Genomic DNA, 21190 nt, shown 5'->3' on the forward strand with positions numbered 1-21190 from the left:
GAAGTAAGTTTCAGAAAGTACATTGTGATAAATTTACCTTTTGCTTAATTGAGACTAAAATCAAGCAGTGACTAATAGTTCCTATTAGTTTCATGAATATGCGCGTCATGTATTGTCAGTGTTATTCTGTCGTTGGAAAATCTGTCAGAAGAAGAGAATAATATGATCTGCACAAAAAGAAAGACAAGAATGATACACACAAAAACTGTGATAGGTTAACTGAAAAAGTGGATTTAGTAATTTATTTCAGTCAAAAAAAATAATTATTGGTCATTTAAAAAACAATTCAGTGTTACTCTTAACGATGCTTTTGGGAAATGAGGCCCTGGAATCTACAACACTTGATATGACTGGTACCTCTAAATTAAGAACCTGAACCCGACCCAGGCTCAAACTTTATGGATATTATTCATTTTCTTTACGTGAAGTAGCAGAAGATGAATACACACCTGATGTTCCAGACTACTGGTGTGGGACATAGAAATATCTTCGTGTACAAAACCAGTCTGTGTCCTTGATCTGTTCACTCAGGGTTATTATCTGTGCAGCAGGGATTTCACATTAAAGCGCAAACAGGTGTGTTTACTGTGTTCACTTACCTTTTTTTCCCCGATGGATTAATTGTTGTATTAATATGCACTTCTGAAGGAAAGAAAACAGTCAGGATCAGACTCAGTATACTTCAGAGACATAATCAACTACTTAATGCCTTTGGTGTGCACTGAAAACAGAAATAAATGTGTGGTTGTTGCTTTCAGTGTATTTTTGGATTAGGGGGCATTCTATTTGTCCATTCTGTTGGAGCTTTACAGTCCTTGCATGGCCTGTGACTGTGGGCTGAGCTGTGTGTGTGTGTGTGTGTGTGTGTGTGTGTGTGTGTGTGTGTGTGTGTGTGTGTGTGTGTGTGTGCATTCAGCCTTTGTACTGCTGGATATCAGTGGAGTCAAGTATTTACATTTGCCGTCATCTTTTGGAGGTGTTTGCATACAGACTATCTGACGCTGGCATTTCGGTTGCCAGGTTGGGTAATCAGATATTGTTTATTGCATCACGCCTGTTTCAACATATCAGAATAATGATAAACAGAGAAATGGGAGTAGTTTAGGATGCCATCCAAGAGCTGCAGAGAGTATTAACAGAGGGTAACATGATCCAGAGCGTTATTGAGTGCCAATGGAGAGGGGACAAGGACAAACGAAGAGTTAGTGACAAGAGGACCTGGACCTGCAGCTTTATCCTGCTCAATTTCAGTTTTTTATGAGGGGAGTTTTCACAGCTGCTGGAAAAAAATTGTGACCATTAACAAATTGGGCGTGAGATTCAGTTTGCATTTTGAAAGCAGGTTTGTTGAATGTAGTATTTAAAATACACTCTGAATGACACACTCTTCTGGGATATCTTTGTGTACTTCCTTGACAGACAACTCGTCTCAGTTTGTGATTCGTGTTGGAGATGTTTTGAAGTTCATGCTCATGCATTGTACATTATGTGTATTGCACTGAACTTCAACACACTAATTTTAAAATGCATACGAAATACATACATATAAATGTGGAGAGCGCTCCTGCTGAGTGATAATGAGGGATGACGCAGTGTCCTCGATTCCTTTAACATTGTTGAAAATGTTGTGGGCGAATGTGTGCTCTCCCTCTCTCACTCTCAGATATGCTTTAAATGGGTTACTGTACTAAGGCGATAATCGCAGCATTTGTGTTTGTATGTTTGTGTAGCACAAGTATGCATGTTTGCCCATGTGCACCCAGATATCTTCTCAAACATGTAAGTGTGTGCCTGTGTGTGTGTGTGTGTGTGTGTGTGTGTGTGTGTGTGTGTGTGTGTGTGTGTGCTACTTGGTTGCGTGCCGTGCGTAAAATATATGTATGAATAATGCACCATCCATCTGAATTTTTAATAGTGCTCCTCTCTGACACTGAATTTGAGTCAAAGTGAGAAACACAAGCATGCCGTATTTTAATAGTTGTATGTCTTAATCTTTAGTATTATCCTGTACTTACACACACACACAGGAGCTTACATATGCCAACCTCATTTCATACAATGCCTGCGCCTTTAAGAGAGGGATAGCGAGTCAGGAATAAGGGAAGAAGTGGAAGCAGGGAATAGAGACAGATGAGCGAGGGAGAATCATAGAGAGACAGTAAGGGAAGAGGAAACAGAAGGGGGGAGATGGGAACAGTCTAAAAATAAACCGTCAGAAATGCTTTTTCAAATCGGCAGTGATGCAAAGTATTCATTCAAATAAATGCTCTTGTAGTGTGACCACAGCAGCCTTCCATATGGTTTAACACCATATGTTTTCACCCCAGTACGACACATACACATGTAACTTTCCAGCAAATATACTTTTCTTAATAATTAATGACAAGCCCTGTTGTTGTGGAGTGAAATGGGAGAATGAGAAGAAAATGTCTGCTGCACACAGCCTGGTTCAGAGGTTTGGTGACAGTTGAGATTCCAGATTGCACCTCAGCTCACCTTCTCCTACCTTCCCCCTGCTCCAGGCCCAGAGAGCCTTCTGATTAGTGTTGCACAGCCATCTGTTCGGACTAATTAACTAATTAACTAATTAATGAACTCTGGGGAAAGGCCCACCATCGCGGCCTCTCAGAGCGAGAGCATTTTTCACCTCAGGAAGAGAGATGAAACGCTTCTTCTGGAAATGTTTCTCTACCTAATTTCAGCTTTTTACTTGTAAGTAAGAGCAACCCATTTAGTAATAAATACCATCACATTTAATAACCAGGGCTTTTATACTGAGTAAAAGGACCGTTTAAGTTCAGAACATACTAATTGTACTATCAATATTATGAAAATGTGTCATGTTTTGTCCATGCTAACACCTAAATAGATCAATACTAATGGTCAATTTGATTTGTGGTGTATTGATTTCATTTTTTTTTTGACCATTTGAGGAAAGTGTTTTGTTTACCACAAGCTGTAAATACAACACTGATATATTATTTCGTGAAAACGGTTATATGGTGAATGTATGCATGTATCAACACAGAGCAACGCTGATATTAATTTGATTTTATGGCTAACCCGTTAGCAACTAGTTGCTTATTTACACATACCGCAGATACACAGCAGCATGAGTATTTATTTTCATATTATCATATGTGTGTCCTTCTGACAAATGTAAGTTAAATATGTAATGCATTTTTAGCTTTAATTTGGTCTTCACTAACTCCTGAAGGAAATATCTGTCTCTTTGGTTGATGAGAGCAATGAGACTGAACCAGAACTGTAAAGTAGTACTTTTTTGGTAAACCTTAAAAATGTAATCAGAGATAATATTAAATACTTTACAAGGGCAAGATACAATATTGGGAGGCTTTCTGTTGCCCCTAAACGGCTCTCAACATGGCAACGCCGGAGCCGGCGGCTTGTAGCTAACAGTGCTAGCAGTGTTAACGTTACAATCGATAGCAAACATGCTGACAGAGCTAAGTGTTTATCCTTAGGGGGGTACCGAAGGTTGGGTGCTATGCTTCCGCGATGACACTGTCAGGCAGGACGGGTCAGCTGAAACTGTATGAGAGCAGTGCAGAGCAGTGCAGAATAGCAGCCGTGGGCTAACCGACGGGGCACGCTCACACGCACGGCCATGCACTAAACGCAAGTGCAGCCGGCCTGCTTGGTCAACAAAGCAAGGAGAAGCTCAGGTTAGAGCAGACACACAGAGAGAGTGACTTCATTCTCTGTTCTATATATTTATAAATAAATAGCAAATATGTGTCTTTATGTTTTATCTTTATATGATTGATACTGACGTATTATTCTTGAAATAAGAGAATGCAGCAAAAAACATTTTTCTTTTGCTTGTTGTACTCCGTCGAGCTGTTTGCTAAATCCAAAAATAATGTGCTCATGTTTGTGACAAACTAGTGAATGCCATTTAATCCGTTACTCAATAAATGTAATTTATGTTTATTTTATAAGCTCATGCACATGAAAACATTTTTAGCACGAGCCAAGTCAAACAGTTTCTACAAATACTACTTAGCCCGGTGAGCCTGGGGAATTAGTTCAAATTGTGTTGCCCGTTGTTCTCAAAAACATCCCTTTAAATATGACATAAACTGTATTTTTAGCCAGCACAGATTTTGCTGTCAATTAATTTCAGCCTGCTGCCTTCCCACAACTCTGCTGTCCCTAAATACAAACGAAACACACCTCCCACTCCCTGCACAGAGCCACAATCTTCCCACTCTGCAAGCAATGGTTAAGTCTTCTTTTCCCACATTTTGCATACAGTGCACGACTGTGATGACAGCACAAAAAAGCAATCATGTTTGCTTTAGTGTCATTCTGATTGTGACTAGGTTCATGTGCAAACAAAGATAATTGGCCACAGTGCTTCATACTTTGTTTATCTGTTACCTATTGCAAGTGTGATTGCGTAGAATGTGATGCTAAAATTGTGTGTGTTGGAGGCTTCAAGTTGTTGCCAAGAGCAGTTGCTTCAATGATACAGGCAAAGTTCACATTGAGCACTAATGACTTAGATGTGTGTTGACTGAAACTGACACCAATCTGCCTCCCAGGCTGGCAGCCAGCTGCACAGCTGGACCAATAAAATACAAGGAAAATAATGAATGCAGCTACTGTAGTCATACTCGATGCTCAACATGTTACACGCCACATAGTTTGGCACAAAGGGTCAAAATCAAACTCAAATTTTAAATTAGTACCTAAAACATCAACCATACTTCGGAATTATAGCAAACAGACTCTTTTCAAAGAGGAATCGCTAGTAACCCATGTATTTAACATACCTTTAGTGATGCCAATTTTTTACTAAATCTTAAACAAATATATGCTATAAAAATGATGTCAAGTTGTAACCAGACTAAAATACGAAGCTGCCATTCATCCAAACCGCTCAATTGAAAATCTTTACCATGACTCATCAATAACATCTTGAATAGCTTGTATGATAATCACATTAAAATAAAGGCAATTGCATCAGACTTTGAAAAGGTATGGAACACATGGTTACAAGTAAACGCAAAATTAATCTGGCAATCCTTTAACAGCATTAACTATTTGATCATGCGTTAACTGCATGTTGTTGTTTTTTGGCACTAGAAGGGGCTTATTGCTTTAAATCTCTCCCAGACGGTGTAGTTCAGACAAGGGTTGCTTTCTGCTCCCCCAGTCCAGCCTGCGTGAGGTCAATCAAACATGAAAAATAAATTAATGAAGGCATTACGGCTACACAGTTTTTACTTTGAAGGCGATTTATGTAGGTGCGTGCACACGCTTCCGTAGCCTCACCGACAGGCAGTGTTGACGAATTGAGCCTGACGTGAAAGCATGTATTGTTATGTAGTTTCTGTTCTCAACGAGCATCGAGTGCTGCAACAAGCAACTTCGCCCCACAAAGCGCTCACAGACGGTCAGTCAACTGGAGCCTCCTCGTTCAGATTCCTCACATCAGAAAATGTTCAGTGCACTTGTTCAAGCCAACACAGGCTGGACTTTTCTCATCGAGGGAAAAAAAACTGAACTGAACTGGGAAATATTTAAAGCACTTATTGCTTTTGTATGAAGTTAATCAATTGCTGGTCTTTAACATACATCTTTAAGATAAGCAACAGACTGAACATGGACCAAAAAAGGAGTGGTTTGTCCCTCACAGGGACCCTTACTACTAAACATGGATCAAAGAAGAAGTGGTTTGTCCCTTACAGGGACCCTTACTACTGAACAGTACCTGTTATCATTTTTTCATTATTAATTTGTCGTAAAAAATTTGGTTGGTAAAACAAAACTTTGTTTTTTGGGGTTCTAACTTGTTTGATTGTATCCTTTTTTAATTCTCTGACTGATTTTAATCAGTAATAAGTTGTTTCTGAAACTGAACTTTCTTCGAAAAGCTTTGAAACGTCTTTGTGCGAGTATGATGTTTGAAGCATTGCTTTTCAAATTTGCATGACAGCCTGGTTTTACTGCACAGCTTGGTACCATTTGAATGGACCTTTGAGAATAAAATTGAGTGAGATAAGTAAGGTAATAAATACAATGACATTGGAAGCCTATGGGCGGTGTGGTGAAATGACATTAGTTCAGCGGGAGAAGGCCCAATTACAATATAACTTAATTTCTGGGTATACTTGACGTACAGAGTGATATGTAATTGACATGGGCCTGCCAGCGGGTCTTCTGATTGAGCTTCCAGCGCCAACAAGGAGATTTAACAGATTTTTGTAAAAATGTTGGTATTCTAGGTATATGCAAAAGGTATAGCAGCTGATATTTTGAGTCAGAATAGAAATGATCATACAACACCAAAAGATGCCAATGCTTTTTACCTTTTTTTTTTACTCTTAAGCTAGATAGAACCATTTTATACACAAATCAGCTCTTTTTTTGACAAAAGAACGTTTGAAAATCGTTGAAAATCTGATGTAAAGTTATGCGCATATACTGCATAGAGCAGTTGTTCTCAACCTGTTTTCAGTGATGTACCCTGGACCTGGTACCTTCAAACCAGCGCAAAGGATTATTTGTTCTAATACACAGCATTGTGATGTCATACACAGCACTGTGCCACCAATGTCAAATTGAATATAGAATATATACAATTATGTTTTTGAACTTATTCATATATTTATTGAATATTTATTAAATAACATTTTTTAAAGGATTCTTTAATGGATGTTACTTTTACACTTTTTTTTTTATCTCACGTACCCCATGGAGTGCCTTCACGTACCCCCATTTGAGAACCACCGGCGTACAGTTCAGAAATATTCATCCACGCTTACATTCATACAAGATAGTCCCCAAGGTTGCCGTGCAGTAATGAATAATCAAATCCACATTATTTTATTCGTCAATAAAGATTCTTCAGTCTGTAGTGTGCAGGAGAGAGTCACCATCTGCTAAGGTTTTTATGTCCTGTTTGGTATTTGTGCCTCTGCTTTTGCTTGATTCATTTTGTGACTCACATATACAGAGCTTTGTTTTTTCTCTTCAATCACCTTTTCTGTGTCTATAGAGAGGCAATATCTTCCCTCAGATGTTTGACATCTCTAATCATCCTCTGTGTGACGTCACAGCAAAATTATATAATATGCCCTTTAATATATTCCTTCTACCTCGCTCTCATTTAGGATCTGACAGTAGCTTTGGGCAATATTCGGTTTAATACCTGTCAGATGATTTTTTTTTGTTTGTTTTATTCATCCCTTTTTCATACGGCTACTTTTTCAGTGTTAAGGTTGGTCGACAACAGAGGGTGCACTGAATAAAGCTTCTCCATATACGACACTAAATTTACTGTGCAAAACACTGGAGACATCCTCTTGAAGTGGAGCTGATGGCCCTTTTTTGCATGACACAGCTCTTGTCTCAAAATTTTGGAAGAAAATCTTTCCGATAAATGTATTTTTCTTTATACAAATGCATCTTCCAGTTGCAAATGCAATACAATATCAAGAAGGGATAATGGCTTTTACCATGACTCATCTCATCAGCGTACTATAGAAACACTAAGTGGTCCTACCATATTTTGTTTTATTGTAGTTTGCATTATGTTTTCAAGATTTCATGATATTTTTTTAAAGATTTTTCTAAATAAAACAGGAAAAATGTATGAGCCGAAGCAGCAGTTATTATCAGACTGGTCTTGAGGGACTTTTTGTAGGAGGCTCTGTTTGATACAGTATACTGTAAATATTTCTGTTTTAAATTTCCCCCCTTCTGTAGCTCACCACTCGTTCATCCATTCATTGCATGTCTCCAGCCTGTGTCTTTACTTAGAGGTTGATGACTCTCCTCACAGCTCCTTGGCCGGTACCTAAAGCAAGTGTTGAATATGCATGAGTTCAGCCTCATAAACTGCTGCTCTCAGCGCTAAAGTCAGTAGGAAGCCCAGCTCAGCAGATGGAAGGGGAGGGGGGGATCAGAAAGAAAACTTACCAAAAGAGAAGAAGAGGGAACGTGTTTGACTTATCTTCAGTGTAGGACGATAAACCAAATTCCCTTTCTTCATGTTGCTCTTGCAAAGAGAGCGACAGGAGGCACTAGCATGCTAGTTCATACACTCGACTGTCTTTGTTTTTATGTTCATGTGCGCATGCATGCAGCTGTTTGTATACGTGTGTGTGTGTGTGTGTGTGTGTGTGTGTGTGTGTGTGTGTGTGTGTGTAAGTGCTTCTGTGAGTGTCTGTCCATATCATTTTGCCGAAAGCTCTCTGGACAGTTGCCAGGCAACTGTGGTAGGCCGCTCAGCACTCGGCTGGGCAGCCATGGAGCAGACACGACCACATGCCTTTGGTTTTGATAAGTGCACAGGTCACTGCTGATATGTTACCAGGTCAGACTCATGTCAGGCTAAGAGCCAGTCAACTGCTGGGTTGATCTAAGGATAATATAATTATAGCACGCTAACTATAACTATATCTCTATTTGGTCATCAATCTGTTCTATTAACTTTGGTTTCTCATAATCATTATCTCATAATCATTCGGTAAGAAGAAGGATTACTGTTTTCTCAAGACGGGGTCATTATTTGTGGTTGCGTAGCGGGCAACTAATAGACTTAGAAAAGCATAATTTCACTGTGATTCTGAGATCATGTAATTAAGCAAACATGACTACGCCTGTGCGTCTATATTTAACATTTAATTAACATCCAGGTCACTGCATCTCTGGACCAACATGAAAAGATTTTGTTTGGGGTATTTTCATTCCTAAATGCAGAGACACATGAACATTTTGAGAAAGGTTTACTATGCTATAACAAAGAGTACATCTTTGCTTTTTGTGCAAAAGTACAAAGTCTCTCTGTATAGCTTTGTTAGATCGTGTCTATTCTGTCGGCTGCTGGCACAATAAAAGCACACAACAGTAATATTACTTGCAGATTTCCTTTTTGGCTGAAATTTTTTTTACAAAATGTTCTTGGCTAGGACTGGTGATCAGGGATGAACCTTTTCTAAATAATCTTGATGAGACGACAGGCCCCAAACAATATGTGCAATCACCACGTATTACTTTTTATTGGCTGGTATTCAGAAATATTGTCCAAATGTAAACAGTAAATAACTAATTTAATAACACTTTGTAATATGAATAGCAAATAACCCAGGTAAACCCATAGCAATGTAAGTAGAGTGAAGAGTGTGGAATTACACGTTTGGGTCACACTAATTGTTGAAGAAAGGTCAGTTTTGTAAATTATCATTTCCACAATCATCATCATCATCATCATCATCATCATCATCATCACTACTTACAATATAATCACTAACAATAAAACTGTTGCTATTCAACACACTTGTACTGAATGTCCTCTTTTACCATCTGCCTCTGCGTGCTCTCTGAACTGTAGCTATAGCGATGCCACTTGCTCCGACTGCCCTTTACAACATCCTGCTGCTTCAGTCAGTCACTTATGTGTTTTTCAATTAAAACACAAAGAAACTTGCTGAATTGGAATCACTTTACCGTATTTGGTATCACTTATAATAATTATATTATATAATAAGTGCGCACTATTTAGTATTAGTAAAACATGAATAAACCATGAACTAATCATTCATAAAGCATTAATCTAACATGAATACTCATTGGTAACTCATTCATAAACACATCTATAAATGATTAGTTGTTGATTAATAAACTGGGATTTCATACTTTATAAATGATGGATTCCACATTTCTAAATAAAGTGGGACTCATACATAATTAATAAGATCATTTGTAAAGTGCTAGCAAATGATAAAAAGAAAATGCTACAATTCATGATTAATTGAGGTAGTTACTACTCATTAATTCACTAGTTACTACTAGTTAGTTAATCATTAGTTAAGCATGTTCCGTGACCTCATCTAAAGAATATGAAGCGGTTAATTGGTAAACAAGTCAGTAAATGACTGGGATTACCATTTGAACGCCATTCAAATCCATTAGAACAATGCAGACTACTAGAGAAATAGCTAAAGAGTGTACACACATTTAATGGATATAATATACTAGAAATTGGGTTTCATATGAAGAAATCTTTAGGATTAAACCTCTTAAGGTTGTATTATGCTTGTTTCTTCTGCCAAATAATATGTTTAACAGTGGGGGGAAAAAAGTGCTGGTATCAGTTACAGGCACTGCTGGGAAATTCTGTTCATCCACTAAAAGCAGCACAAAAAATAAAAATGTTTTGAGATACTGAGATCAGTAAGCAGATGGTTTTTCATTGTGTCCTTTGCCACACCATACTCTAATCTGAAAAATACACTGTTTACTTAAATCATATTTTCCAAGATAGTGAAGTCAACTAAACCATCAACATTTTTAAAGCTCCACTTTTTGTGGGCAAGAATAGCCTGGTAAAACAATATTTTTTTCTGTAATTCAATATCATAATGGAAGAACAAAAAATGATGTGTGTGCGAGACATTTTGTTCAGTTTATTTTATCTTGTTGTGGGTGTGCACCTACTGTGTAAATATGTGTCTTCAAAGTAGGTGAAACATGGCTTCTGTTGCTCTCCTCCTCTCTCTGCTGACAAGTTCTCTTAACTGTGTTATATTTCAAGCGTGGGTATTAAAAATGAGTAATTTGGCAGGCTGTCTGTGTGAAATCTTCTCAGACTTGCAATGAGTTGGAGGCTGAGAAGTTCCTGACAACGACAGGATGCCATCTTCTGTTTATGTGGAATAATTTATTTTTAAAAAACTGAATAAATGCACAGGATTATGTTCTGTGCTCCTGAATATGTGCCCTGCTCCTCTTCCTGCAGATCATCAGTTTTTTTCCCTTTTCCTCTCTGTGTTTGTTCTAATTTACCCTGCAGGGTTTCTAAGCACAGGGGACCAGTCTGCTAAGGGGAACTATGGCTTGTTGGACCAGATCCAGGCCCTGCGCTGGCTCAATGAAAACATTGGCCACTTTGGAGGAGACCCAGAGAGAATCACCATCTTTGGCTCAGGAGCTGGTGCCGCTTGTGTGAACCTTCTCATCCTCTCCCACCACTCTGAGGGTAAGGTTCTTTCACTGTCATTGTCACATTAGTAGTCGTATACCCTGCTCAAACGGGATTAACATTTCAGGACAGTGTGGGTAGTGTATTTCTTCACAGAGCATGATGATAGTCATGTTATTTCAATAAACAGCCTAAACCAGATTTTATTTCATATATATATATATATGAAATATATATATATATATATATATATATATATATATATATATATATATATATATATATATATATATATATATTAATCCTTATATACTATTTTTAGCAAATGTGTGGGTGTGGGTGTATTTATATACACACCCACACACATTGGCTATATATATATATATATATATATATATATATATATATATATATATATATATATATATATATATATATATATATATATATATATATATATATGTATATATATATATATATATATAGCAAATGTCAGATCTCGTTCTGAAAACTAAGTTTTGTTCACATTTTATTTTATATATCATTTGTTATATATATATATATATATATATATATATATATATATATATATATATATATATATATATATATTACAAATAATATACACAAAAGCAAGTAAGTTTTTTAAAACCATGGCATTAGTAGTTAAGGCCATGTTGCTGTGCAGATTTTCAGATGAAATTAAACGATAGAGAGTATGCTAGTTGGTTAAATACATTTCTTTCATTCTGTTTAGAAGTACATTTTGCTTACATTTTAGGTTTTCAATGGAAGAAAAACATGCTCCAGTGATTCTGTTTTTCATTAAGATATCTTAGTCCTTTGCAGTGTTCACTATCTCTTCTGGCTAACAACGGTGTTTTATCTTGGGATCTCTCCTCAACTTATTCCGTTTCTAATTTGTCACTGCAGATAAGTGACTCAGGTGTGGGACAGCAGGCTTCCAGCTTTTGGCAGACAGGGAAATGTATGGTTAAAGTAGTTTTCACCATGCTGTGGGATTTGTTCTGTTTTTTTTCCATTTGGTCACTACCCCAACAGTCACTATTTATGACCTCTCTGGTTTTGGAAAACGTGAGGACTGGAAAATGTGTTGTGTTACAACCCTGACCAGTGAGGGGCCCTGACCAGCTTCATCATAACTGGATATTCAATATTTTGTACGATGGCTTTGATGTCTATTATTCATTTGAAAGCATAGCACAATACAGTTGATGGAAGTGTTGCCTCGTTATTTTATGTGATGAAATGTATTTGAAAATGTACTGTAAAAGCAAATACAAAGAAGTCTTTGGCCCGTCCTCAAGCCACCACCTCGGGACCCACTGAAGTATGTTACTTATTAAGGGCCATAATGCACTTCCTTTGTTTTTCAATGGCAGATCTCTAAAATACCCACCAGATGTTTAATCACTAATCCTCTGATGTGAGTAGAGAGCTCAGAAGGTGAATGCCGCTTTATATTATATTTTACTAAGAATACAGATTATGTTATTAATGTTGAACTGTTAACCTTCAAAAACTGACCTTGAACAGACAAAATAAAACATTAAAAAAAATTGATTTATCTGTACGCATGAAGAAGATGGTCAGAATTATGAGTGTGTGCCTGGGAACACACACACACACACACACACATATTTGTCCAAACATCAGGAGGACATGGAAAAGCATTTCAATGATTGGTTCGTATCGGCCAAGTTGTTAAATGTTGCCAAGTGGCCGGCTAATGTATGGCTGTAGTGCATGCTGTCCATAGACCAAGATTGATACTCGCACAAGCACTAGTGTTCAGATTGTATTGTGCGTGTTGGCGGAAGGTGTTGTATTTAAAGCATATTTTATGTCATTCACATTTATGGCTCTTTCATTTGCCCATTTGTTGTGTTACTACAAAATCCCCTTCAGAATCAGACAGATTTGGCTCTTTGTTGTTGTTAATGTTTGATTATTTTGGCCAAACTGATGACATGTTTTTGCTAATACGAACAGTTAGTGTCATTGGAAATAGTGAACATTTGAATATCTATTTTATCATTATGGGTTGTATGTGGCAAAACCCCTGTCGTACTCCATTTTGAAGTCTGGCTGCAACGCCACAAAGTGCAGAAAAGTTGGTGTGTTTACAATTTTTAAAGGTACTGTGTGTGTGTGTGTGTGTGTGTGTGTGTGTGTGTGTGTGTGTGTGTGTGTGTGTGTGTGTGTGTGTGTGCGTGCAGTGGCGAGATGAGATGAGGGGTAGAGCTTGAGCTGCAGCTGAGAGGCTTCTTAATTGATTTCACAGGGAGAGGAGCGGGGGTGGGGCACATGCAGAATATGGGGGGGCTTAATTATTAATGACAGAATCTGCAGATAAAACTGAGGGACAGCAAGCCACTTTACATAACAGTGCAGCGGTGCAACAGTGCGAGCAGTTTTCTTTCTCTTGCTGTCGCTTTCTCACTTCATCCAAGACAGCCATTAAACCTACTGCTGTGTGTTGAGTTGGCGCCATCGTTCTTGCTGCTGTCCCTTGCTGTATGTGATGGAAGCACTTCATTTTCTGACCTAAATGTTCCTAAAGATTTTCTCCAGCTACGAAAAGCAGCGGCATTTTTATTTCATCTTGCTGCCTATGTATTACTCTACAATTGCTCCTCCTCCAACATATGCATTATTGAACACACACACTGCAAGGCCTTGAAGGCCCCATCAGTTGCTAGCAAAAGTGTGTCAGAGAGAAAGAACTGAGAGAGAATAAGTGCCTGTATGTTTTCTGTTGAAGCTATATCTGCTGTATATGGTCCTGCTCTGTGCAGGCCTGTTCCAGAGGGCCATCGCTCAGAGTGGCTCAGCTATCTCCAGCTGGGCAGTCAACTACCGGCCAACGATGTACACCAAGATCCTAGCAAAGAAGGTTGGCTGCACTCTTGGGGACATGGCTGATGTGGTGGAATGCCTGAGGAGAAAAAGTTTCCGTGAGCTCGTGGACCAAGACATCCAGCCTGCACGCTATCACATTGCCTTTGGGCCTGTGGTTGATGGAGACGTGGTGCCAGATGACCCTGAGATCCTCATGCAGCAGGTCAGAGCTGATGTCTCTGGACGTCAATTAGTAAATAAAAGCTTGAAAGCTTTCTCTTGATGGCTTCCTTGCATTTGGTGTGTGAATTCTGCCATGGCATTCCTGCTTCATTGTGTGTTTTGTCTTGACACCAGGGCGAGTTCCTGAACTACGACATATTGCTGGGTGTCAACCAGGGAGAGGGCCTGAAGTTTGTGGATGACAGTGAAGGAGAAGACGGAATATCAGCAGCCTCGTTTGACTACACCATCTCCAACTTTGTGGACAATCTTTATGGATACCCTGATGGTCAGGCCCTCTCCTTTTTGTTTTACTATTTAACCCTTAAAAATTAGTTTAAAGCTCATATATGTATATATATATATATATATATATATATATATATATATATATATATATATATATATATACATTATTTCAAATAAACATGTAGAAGACATTTTAGCACAGTATTAATGGCGAAACTTTACGTACATTAGAAAATTGTGTCCTGTGAGGGTTATGCCGCAGACAATAAAGAATCTGTAGGGAAATTTGGTAAATAAAAGTGTAAGTGTAACAAAAAAGCTCTGATCAACTAAAAGCTTGCATTTGAATCATAGTTCTGACTTTTTTTTGTAAAAAGTGTAAGGAGGTTAATGAATACAGAAACGAAGCAGGTTCCTTTGCTCGAGAGTTGATCTCTTTTAAAAGGACAGTCGTGTATTTATATTTACAGTAAATTGTGTTTATGATACTTTCTGTGTGATGGCTTTGATTGGCACGGTCCAAGGAGTAAGACTGAACAGCAGCACTGAGACGAGTGAAAATTTAACACAATACCACTGTGTTTTAACCAGTTCACAGATTTCAGCCTTAAATCCTTTCACCTAATATTGCAGATACCGACACACTGCATTTATACTCACGTTACCGTTTATTTCTTTCAAGGTAAAGACATCCTGAGGGAAACCATAAAGTTCATGTACACTGACTGGGCCGACAGGGACAACACCGATATGCGTCGGAAGACTCTCCTGGCTCTGTTCACGGATCATCAGTGGGTGGCCCCGGCTGTTGCCACTGCCAAACTGCATGCTGAGTTCCAGTCGCCTGTCTATTTCTATACCTTCCACCACCACTGTCAGACCGAGGCAAGGCCAGACTGGGCAGACGCAGCCCACGGAGATGAGATCCCCTACGTGTTTGGGATTCCCATGGTTGGGGCCACTGACCTGTTTCCCTGTAACTTCTCCAAGAACGATGTCATGCTGAGTGCTGTAGTCATGACATACTGGACCAACTTTGCCAAAACAGGGTTAGTATAATGCCACATTTAGTATTTGCATTCTGTTATCAAGAGCATTTATCTTTATATCAGGTAATACACAGTGTGCACAGTGTACTGCAAACTTACAAGCTAATATGTAAGTCAAAAACTTTGAATATATAAAATGTTTTTGATTCTGCTATTTCTCTCCACCAGGGATCCTAACCTCCCAGTTCCTCAGGACACTACGTTCATCCACACCAAGCCCAACCGCTTTGAAGAGGTCATCTGGACCAAGTTCAGCTCCAAAGACAAGCAGTACTTGCATATCGGCCTGAAGCCTCGCGTGAGAGACAACTACCGGGCCAACAAAGTGGCCTTCTGGCTGGAGCTGGTGCCACATCTTCACACCCTCCACAAGGAAATCATTAGCTCCATCACAACGCGACTGCCGCCCGGAGGCACTAACCGCTGGAAGGGCCCTCCCAGCCCCGGCACCCGCTCCACACGACATCCCGTAATCTCCACCTATCCGCCTGATCCTGAGCCCTACGGTTCAGAGAGACCCCGCTTCTCTCCCTTCCCCGATGAGACAAGGGACTACTCCACCGAGCTGAGTGTGACAGTCGCTGTGGGCGCCTCGCTTCTTTTCCTGAACGTGCTGGCCTTTGCTGCGCTTTACTACAAACGGGATAAGCGCCACGAACTCATGCAGAGACGCCACCGCCGGCTGTCCCCGCAACGTGTCACGACGATGGGCATGGGCATGGGCGTTGGTATGGGAGTAGTAGGGTCCCCACCGCACAATGACCTGGCGCTGAGTCAGGAGGAGGAGCTAATGTCGCTGCAGATGAAGCAGCAAAGAGTGGAGCTGGAGCACGGCACACCCCTCCCTTCCCGCGGCATCCACGGCGACCTGGAGCCCCTGCGGCCTCCCGCGTGCCCACCCGACTACACGCTGGCCCTGCGACGGGCACCTGAGGATGTGCCACTGATGACAGCCAACACCATCACCATGATCCCCAGCACCATCAGCAGCATGCAGCCCCTCCACCCCTTCAACACTTATCCCCCTGTCCCGGCCCCCTCCACCACACCTGTCCCCAGCCACAGCAACAATGCCCTGCCACACCAACACTCCACCACCCGTGTATAGGACCAGGCACAACCTCTGCTACCCCACTCTGGGTTTACGGAGACGCACCACACAAACTGCTCCAAACAAACTCCACTCTCACCACCCTCTATTCTTCTTTACTATATCTTTGTCTTTTCTCATTAAGCCCTCGAATAAAGCTGCAGTTTGTAAGATTTTAAGCAGTGAAATACCTCTAAAATGTAATCATAAATCAAGGGGGAGTTGATTAAAAAAGCTCCTTTGCCAAAAGCCTGTCATCGTAGGTACATACTGCTTTGCCCCCGTTAACGCTCTTTTGATAACTCGTGCTTAGGTGAGCCACCAAACACAGCTTTAAGCTTGTAGCTGTCTCTAAAAGAGGTATCGAGCTGATAACAATCAGTCAGACATCTTATGTGTAGCTCAGTTGTTTTTGCGCATGTGTTGTTGTGTCAGTGTAAAACTATGTTTGACATAGAATACATATATTCACTTCCATTCATTTAGTAAAAAGATGATACACAAGCAAGCAGCTTTGAGCGAGGCAACATATGCCTTAACAAGCTGTCTGTCATAAAGCGGTGATTTCTTGAAACTTACAAATTGCAGCTTTAAAGGCCCAATCTGGAAGTGGAATTTGGCACCCTGTGTTGAACACCATGTCCCAACAGCTGTCTCTGTGTTCTGATTTTGGAGACTTTAGTGAAGTGTGAAATGTATTGACAGCACTGGAAGTACACGGATGAGCTATTTGATGTTCAAGCATGAATCTCTCATCAATTTTAAAACTTTATTTCTTCTGTTTACAAATTTATGCACCTGTGTTAAGTTATGATGCGACCTAAATGCCATTATTAAAAATCTGTAAACTCTCAAATGCTGCTTTTAAACATTTCCAGATTGGGGCTTCAACTGTTGGGCGGTACAGGAAACTGAATCCTACTCAGTCTGTGGGATGCGACCTGGAATCCAGGCTGCCCATTAGATCTCGCTGCATCTCCGCCACACAGGCTCTAATCATATCCATTACTTTATTTGTTTCTCACTCATTACCTCTCTGTCTGTATCCCCATCTCAGCCCATTTAACTGCTCCGCTCTTTTCGCTGCCTCACACTTTTTTCTCTCTCTGCATCTGCCCTTGTAGCTCTTTTTATTAAACCACTGACATAATCCATTTCCATCTCCACTTCTCTCCTCTTTCTCACAATCACTTCTAGACTCTTTTTTCCTTTTGGAGTCTTTTATACAAAAACACAAATGTAAATGTTGTATTATTAATAAATTGTAAGGATATGAATGAAAAAAAAGATATTCTGATATCTCGTTTTTACCAGCATTCTTGGTGCCAAGTACTGTGATAAAGTTCCTCTTTCACTGGCGTCCAGTGGACCGCCTGGAGAGGTCCATACTGACTGTATTTTACAAAAGGAATTACCATCATAAAAAGTGCCAACCCCTTCATCTTTCTTTTGAATCCACACACTTCTTTTTTTATTTTATTACACTCAATGTTGCACTGTGGCTGGTCTCTTCGTGAAAGGGAAATCAGATTAAATATATCCTTGTTTAAAAAAAAAAAGAATATAACGTTTTATTAACTACTTTGCTGTCTAGGATATTTGCATGATGTTTATTTTTTTTACAAAGAGTGTGGACAGAGAAGTTTGTTTGTCATTTTGATGATTTGCCTTGTTCTTCATTGATTTTCATTTCATTTTGAAAAACATTTTCATTTTCTATTTTAATATCAGCTGCACTTTGTGGTACTTCAAAAAAAAGTATTAAAGTATAAGAGATGAATATTGTGTAAAACTATGATTATAACAAAGAGAGTAAATATTTCCTCTTTATTTTTCTCATTTCCTAACACTGAGGCTGCCGCAAAAACTACCAGAAAGACTGATGAAAGCCACTTTCTTTCCTCCCTCTTTTGCTCTGTTTCTCTTTATCTTTTGCAACTGTCAAGTTTGCAGTCACTGTCTCTCAATCTTACCTGAAGATAGCACTCTTTTCATTTACGAAAAAAAAAATGAAACAACTACTTTACATGAATAGTCTCAATAAGGTTTATGTCTGTGACTGACATTGAACACATGCTTCAAAGACTGCTTGACACTTATCTTTTTCGTCTGCTCTTTCGTTGTTTCACGATTCTCCCTTCTGCAAGGCGGGAGAAAGGATAAGATATATTTATGACGGTCAAAAGGTGAGAAAGCCTTGTAAATGCGTTTCACATCTTTCGCACAACTGAACACAATGGACGGGTCACACTCTGGACAAATCTGAAGAAAAAAAAACCCAGTGACATTATGACATTACTGGACAAATGGCTACAGTGATGCAATGACGATGAGGAAATAGCTCGTCAGCTATACGGTATGATCAACGTCAATGCACAGAGGATGCATTCGAAAAACCTGATTTAAAAAAAAAAAATCTTTAATGACAGACGTTACTCATACACCATATATCACTAAAGCAAGGCAAGTGGGATCAATTCCCCCCTCCTTGTTATGTTCTGTATTCTGTCTGCTTAGGATAACAACACTCTGGAGCCAGACTGCCATCCCTCACACTGGACTGGAGCGAGCCGCGAGGACAAAAGAACAAAAACCAACACGTGAAACAAACTGTACATTTTATAAGTGTAAGAGAACAAACTGGAATATGTAAATATTATGTTTGTCGTTTGGTTTGAGTGATTGGGCAGATCTTTTCTTTGTGACAACAGGTGCAAGTTTTGGTGACTTACATGATTTACATGTGTATGCTTGATTCTCCTTTATTTCCTAGAGCTCAAAGGCAAATTACAATAGGTTATGGGCACATGAATACATCTGTGAATATAAGTGAATCATTTTCAAAAAAGAAATCACAGCATGTTTGAGGTCAACATAAACACGAAAACGAATGCTTACGGCTCAGGTTAGCCTAGATATTGTGGTGATAAAAATGCTCTTACTCTTTAAAGCATAACATACTCACCTGGCACTATCCCATCAATCATGAAGGCAGCTTTTGAGTGAAATTTGTCCTTTCGTTGGTTGAAAAGCCAATGAACAGCTGCAGAGAAAAGATGAAGAATAGGGAAACAAGGATGTTTCAAGAAGTAAAGCAGAAAAACAAGACAGGGTTGATGTTTCAAATGTGCTCAAAACGGACCACAAATCAAGGAATTTTACTTGTGATGCTGTTGGATTTAATTGTTAGTGTCTCATATTGTCCTGAGCATTGTCAATACAGTGTAACATGTAATTGGAAGGTTGTGAAATGCTTTGTACTCTTTTGGTCTTATTTCAGACTAATCACAATGGTTGTTTTACTACAGTTTGCGATTTTGTCTGCACATTCTTTTTATGGGATTATTGACCCAGCTGTTTGATGTAAGTTTGAGTTGCCCACGCTTCCAAAAACAGCATTACAAAGACATTTGTTGGTGTTTTGTTTTTTTGTTTGTTTTTTTAAACAAGCGTTTAGACAGCCAACAGATAATGGAAGCACACTCACCAAGTTTACATGTTTACACTACAGTTTTGATGTTGGCTTTAGGGTAAGGAAGAAAATATTTAAAAAAATAATTTAAAAAGCATTTCAAGGGGTTAAAATATCTTCTCATTACAACATTTCATGCTGGAATGGTAAAGTGAAGGCTTGCACCTGTTTGTCTGTTTTATTTAGTCTGATTCAGTAACCTGCTTGAAGCTCAAGATACTGCGAGAGAAAATTATGACCAGAAGGAGTTGAAAGAATTAAAGTTAATATTTCTATTTCAAATAGAGGCTATTACACACTGTATGTTGTGTATCTGAACTGGAAAACATTAAAAGACATTCTTAAACAAACGCTTTGCCAACAGTTTTTTTTTTCTTTTTTTTTTTTTTTTTACATTTGTCAGAAGTGCAATATAGCTGTGGTACATTTTATTACCATGTGGGGGCAGAAGAAGCCCACTACCAGAAGGCTTGCAGATGTTGCTATGCTAACCCACTGGCTTGTTTTACACCGTAAGAAGATACATACAAGCAACTTTAAATTGGAAACAGATTCCTGTTTGAAATATTGAACATGAATCTGTTTCACTTTAAAGCTGCTGTACTGACTTGTCTACCCAGCTAACTGGCTGCTCGCCTTGTTGCTAACTTTTCTGTTTGCTAATACAGTGGAAAATGGAGAGCCTGAAGGTCATGAATGTTTTAGAGGCTACAAAGCAATTGGTTGCTTGGGTCTGAGCGATGAGATTTGTAAAAAAAATTTAAAGGACAACACCTATGTGACTGCTCAGAGAGAGAACAATGGTGTCTATTGAGTCGGGAGAGGGAGTAAGGCTAAGCATTAGCTCGCATTCCCTGTGAAGCTACCCCCCTCAGCTCAGCTAACCCCTGATTTCATTTGCTAAATCCACACAAACCGAGTTCTGACTTTCATTCCACGAGGTCTTAAAGTTATCCAAGGGATTTAAATTCCGAATGCCTAAAATAACAGCACCAGTTTTATGAAAGGAGCTGTCGTCTAATCTGTGTTTATTCAGCTGTTGTACACACAACTCACTATGATGGCAAATATACTGCAGACTGATGCATTAGTGCTGTTGGATGAAGCGTGCGTGCTAATGCACGGCTTTCCATTCATTCAAGCTCTGATGTGGAAGTAATTGAATGCTTTTTATGGCCACAGATACTTTTACTTCTGTGTTATCAACCGTGAAGAAACACTTTTTGACCACGTTGCGCCTCTTTTGACGTCTCCAAGGTCATAGTTTCTACTCAATCAACTGCTCTTCTTGT

The 21190-nt window shown here is 39.2% G+C and overlaps 1 protein-coding gene across 1 annotated transcript in view; it reads left to right on the forward strand.

Moving 5' to 3' along the window:
- Positions 1-19969, forward strand: part of nlgn2b (neuroligin 2b) — a 58406-nt gene extending 38437 nt beyond the window's left edge. The window contains exons 5-9 of the mRNA XM_068599855.1: positions 10826-11011; positions 13774-14039; positions 14174-14327; positions 14970-15336; positions 15505-19969. Coding sequence (XP_068455956.1) covers positions 10826-11011; positions 13774-14039; positions 14174-14327; positions 14970-15336; positions 15505-16444 — 1913 coding nt within the window. The 3' untranslated portion in view covers positions 16445-19969. The remainder of the gene's footprint in view (positions 1-10825; positions 11012-13773; positions 14040-14173; positions 14328-14969; positions 15337-15504) is intronic.
- The last annotated feature ends 1221 nt before the right edge of the window (positions 19970-21190 follow it).

The sequence above is a fragment of the Clinocottus analis genome, unplaced genomic scaffold (assembly GCF_023055335.1).
Source record: "Clinocottus analis isolate CAN_PGR_092001 unplaced genomic scaffold, fCliAna1.0.p SCAF_5, whole genome shotgun sequence".
Classification (NCBI taxonomy): Eukaryota; Metazoa; Chordata; class Actinopteri; order Perciformes; family Cottidae; genus Clinocottus; species Clinocottus analis.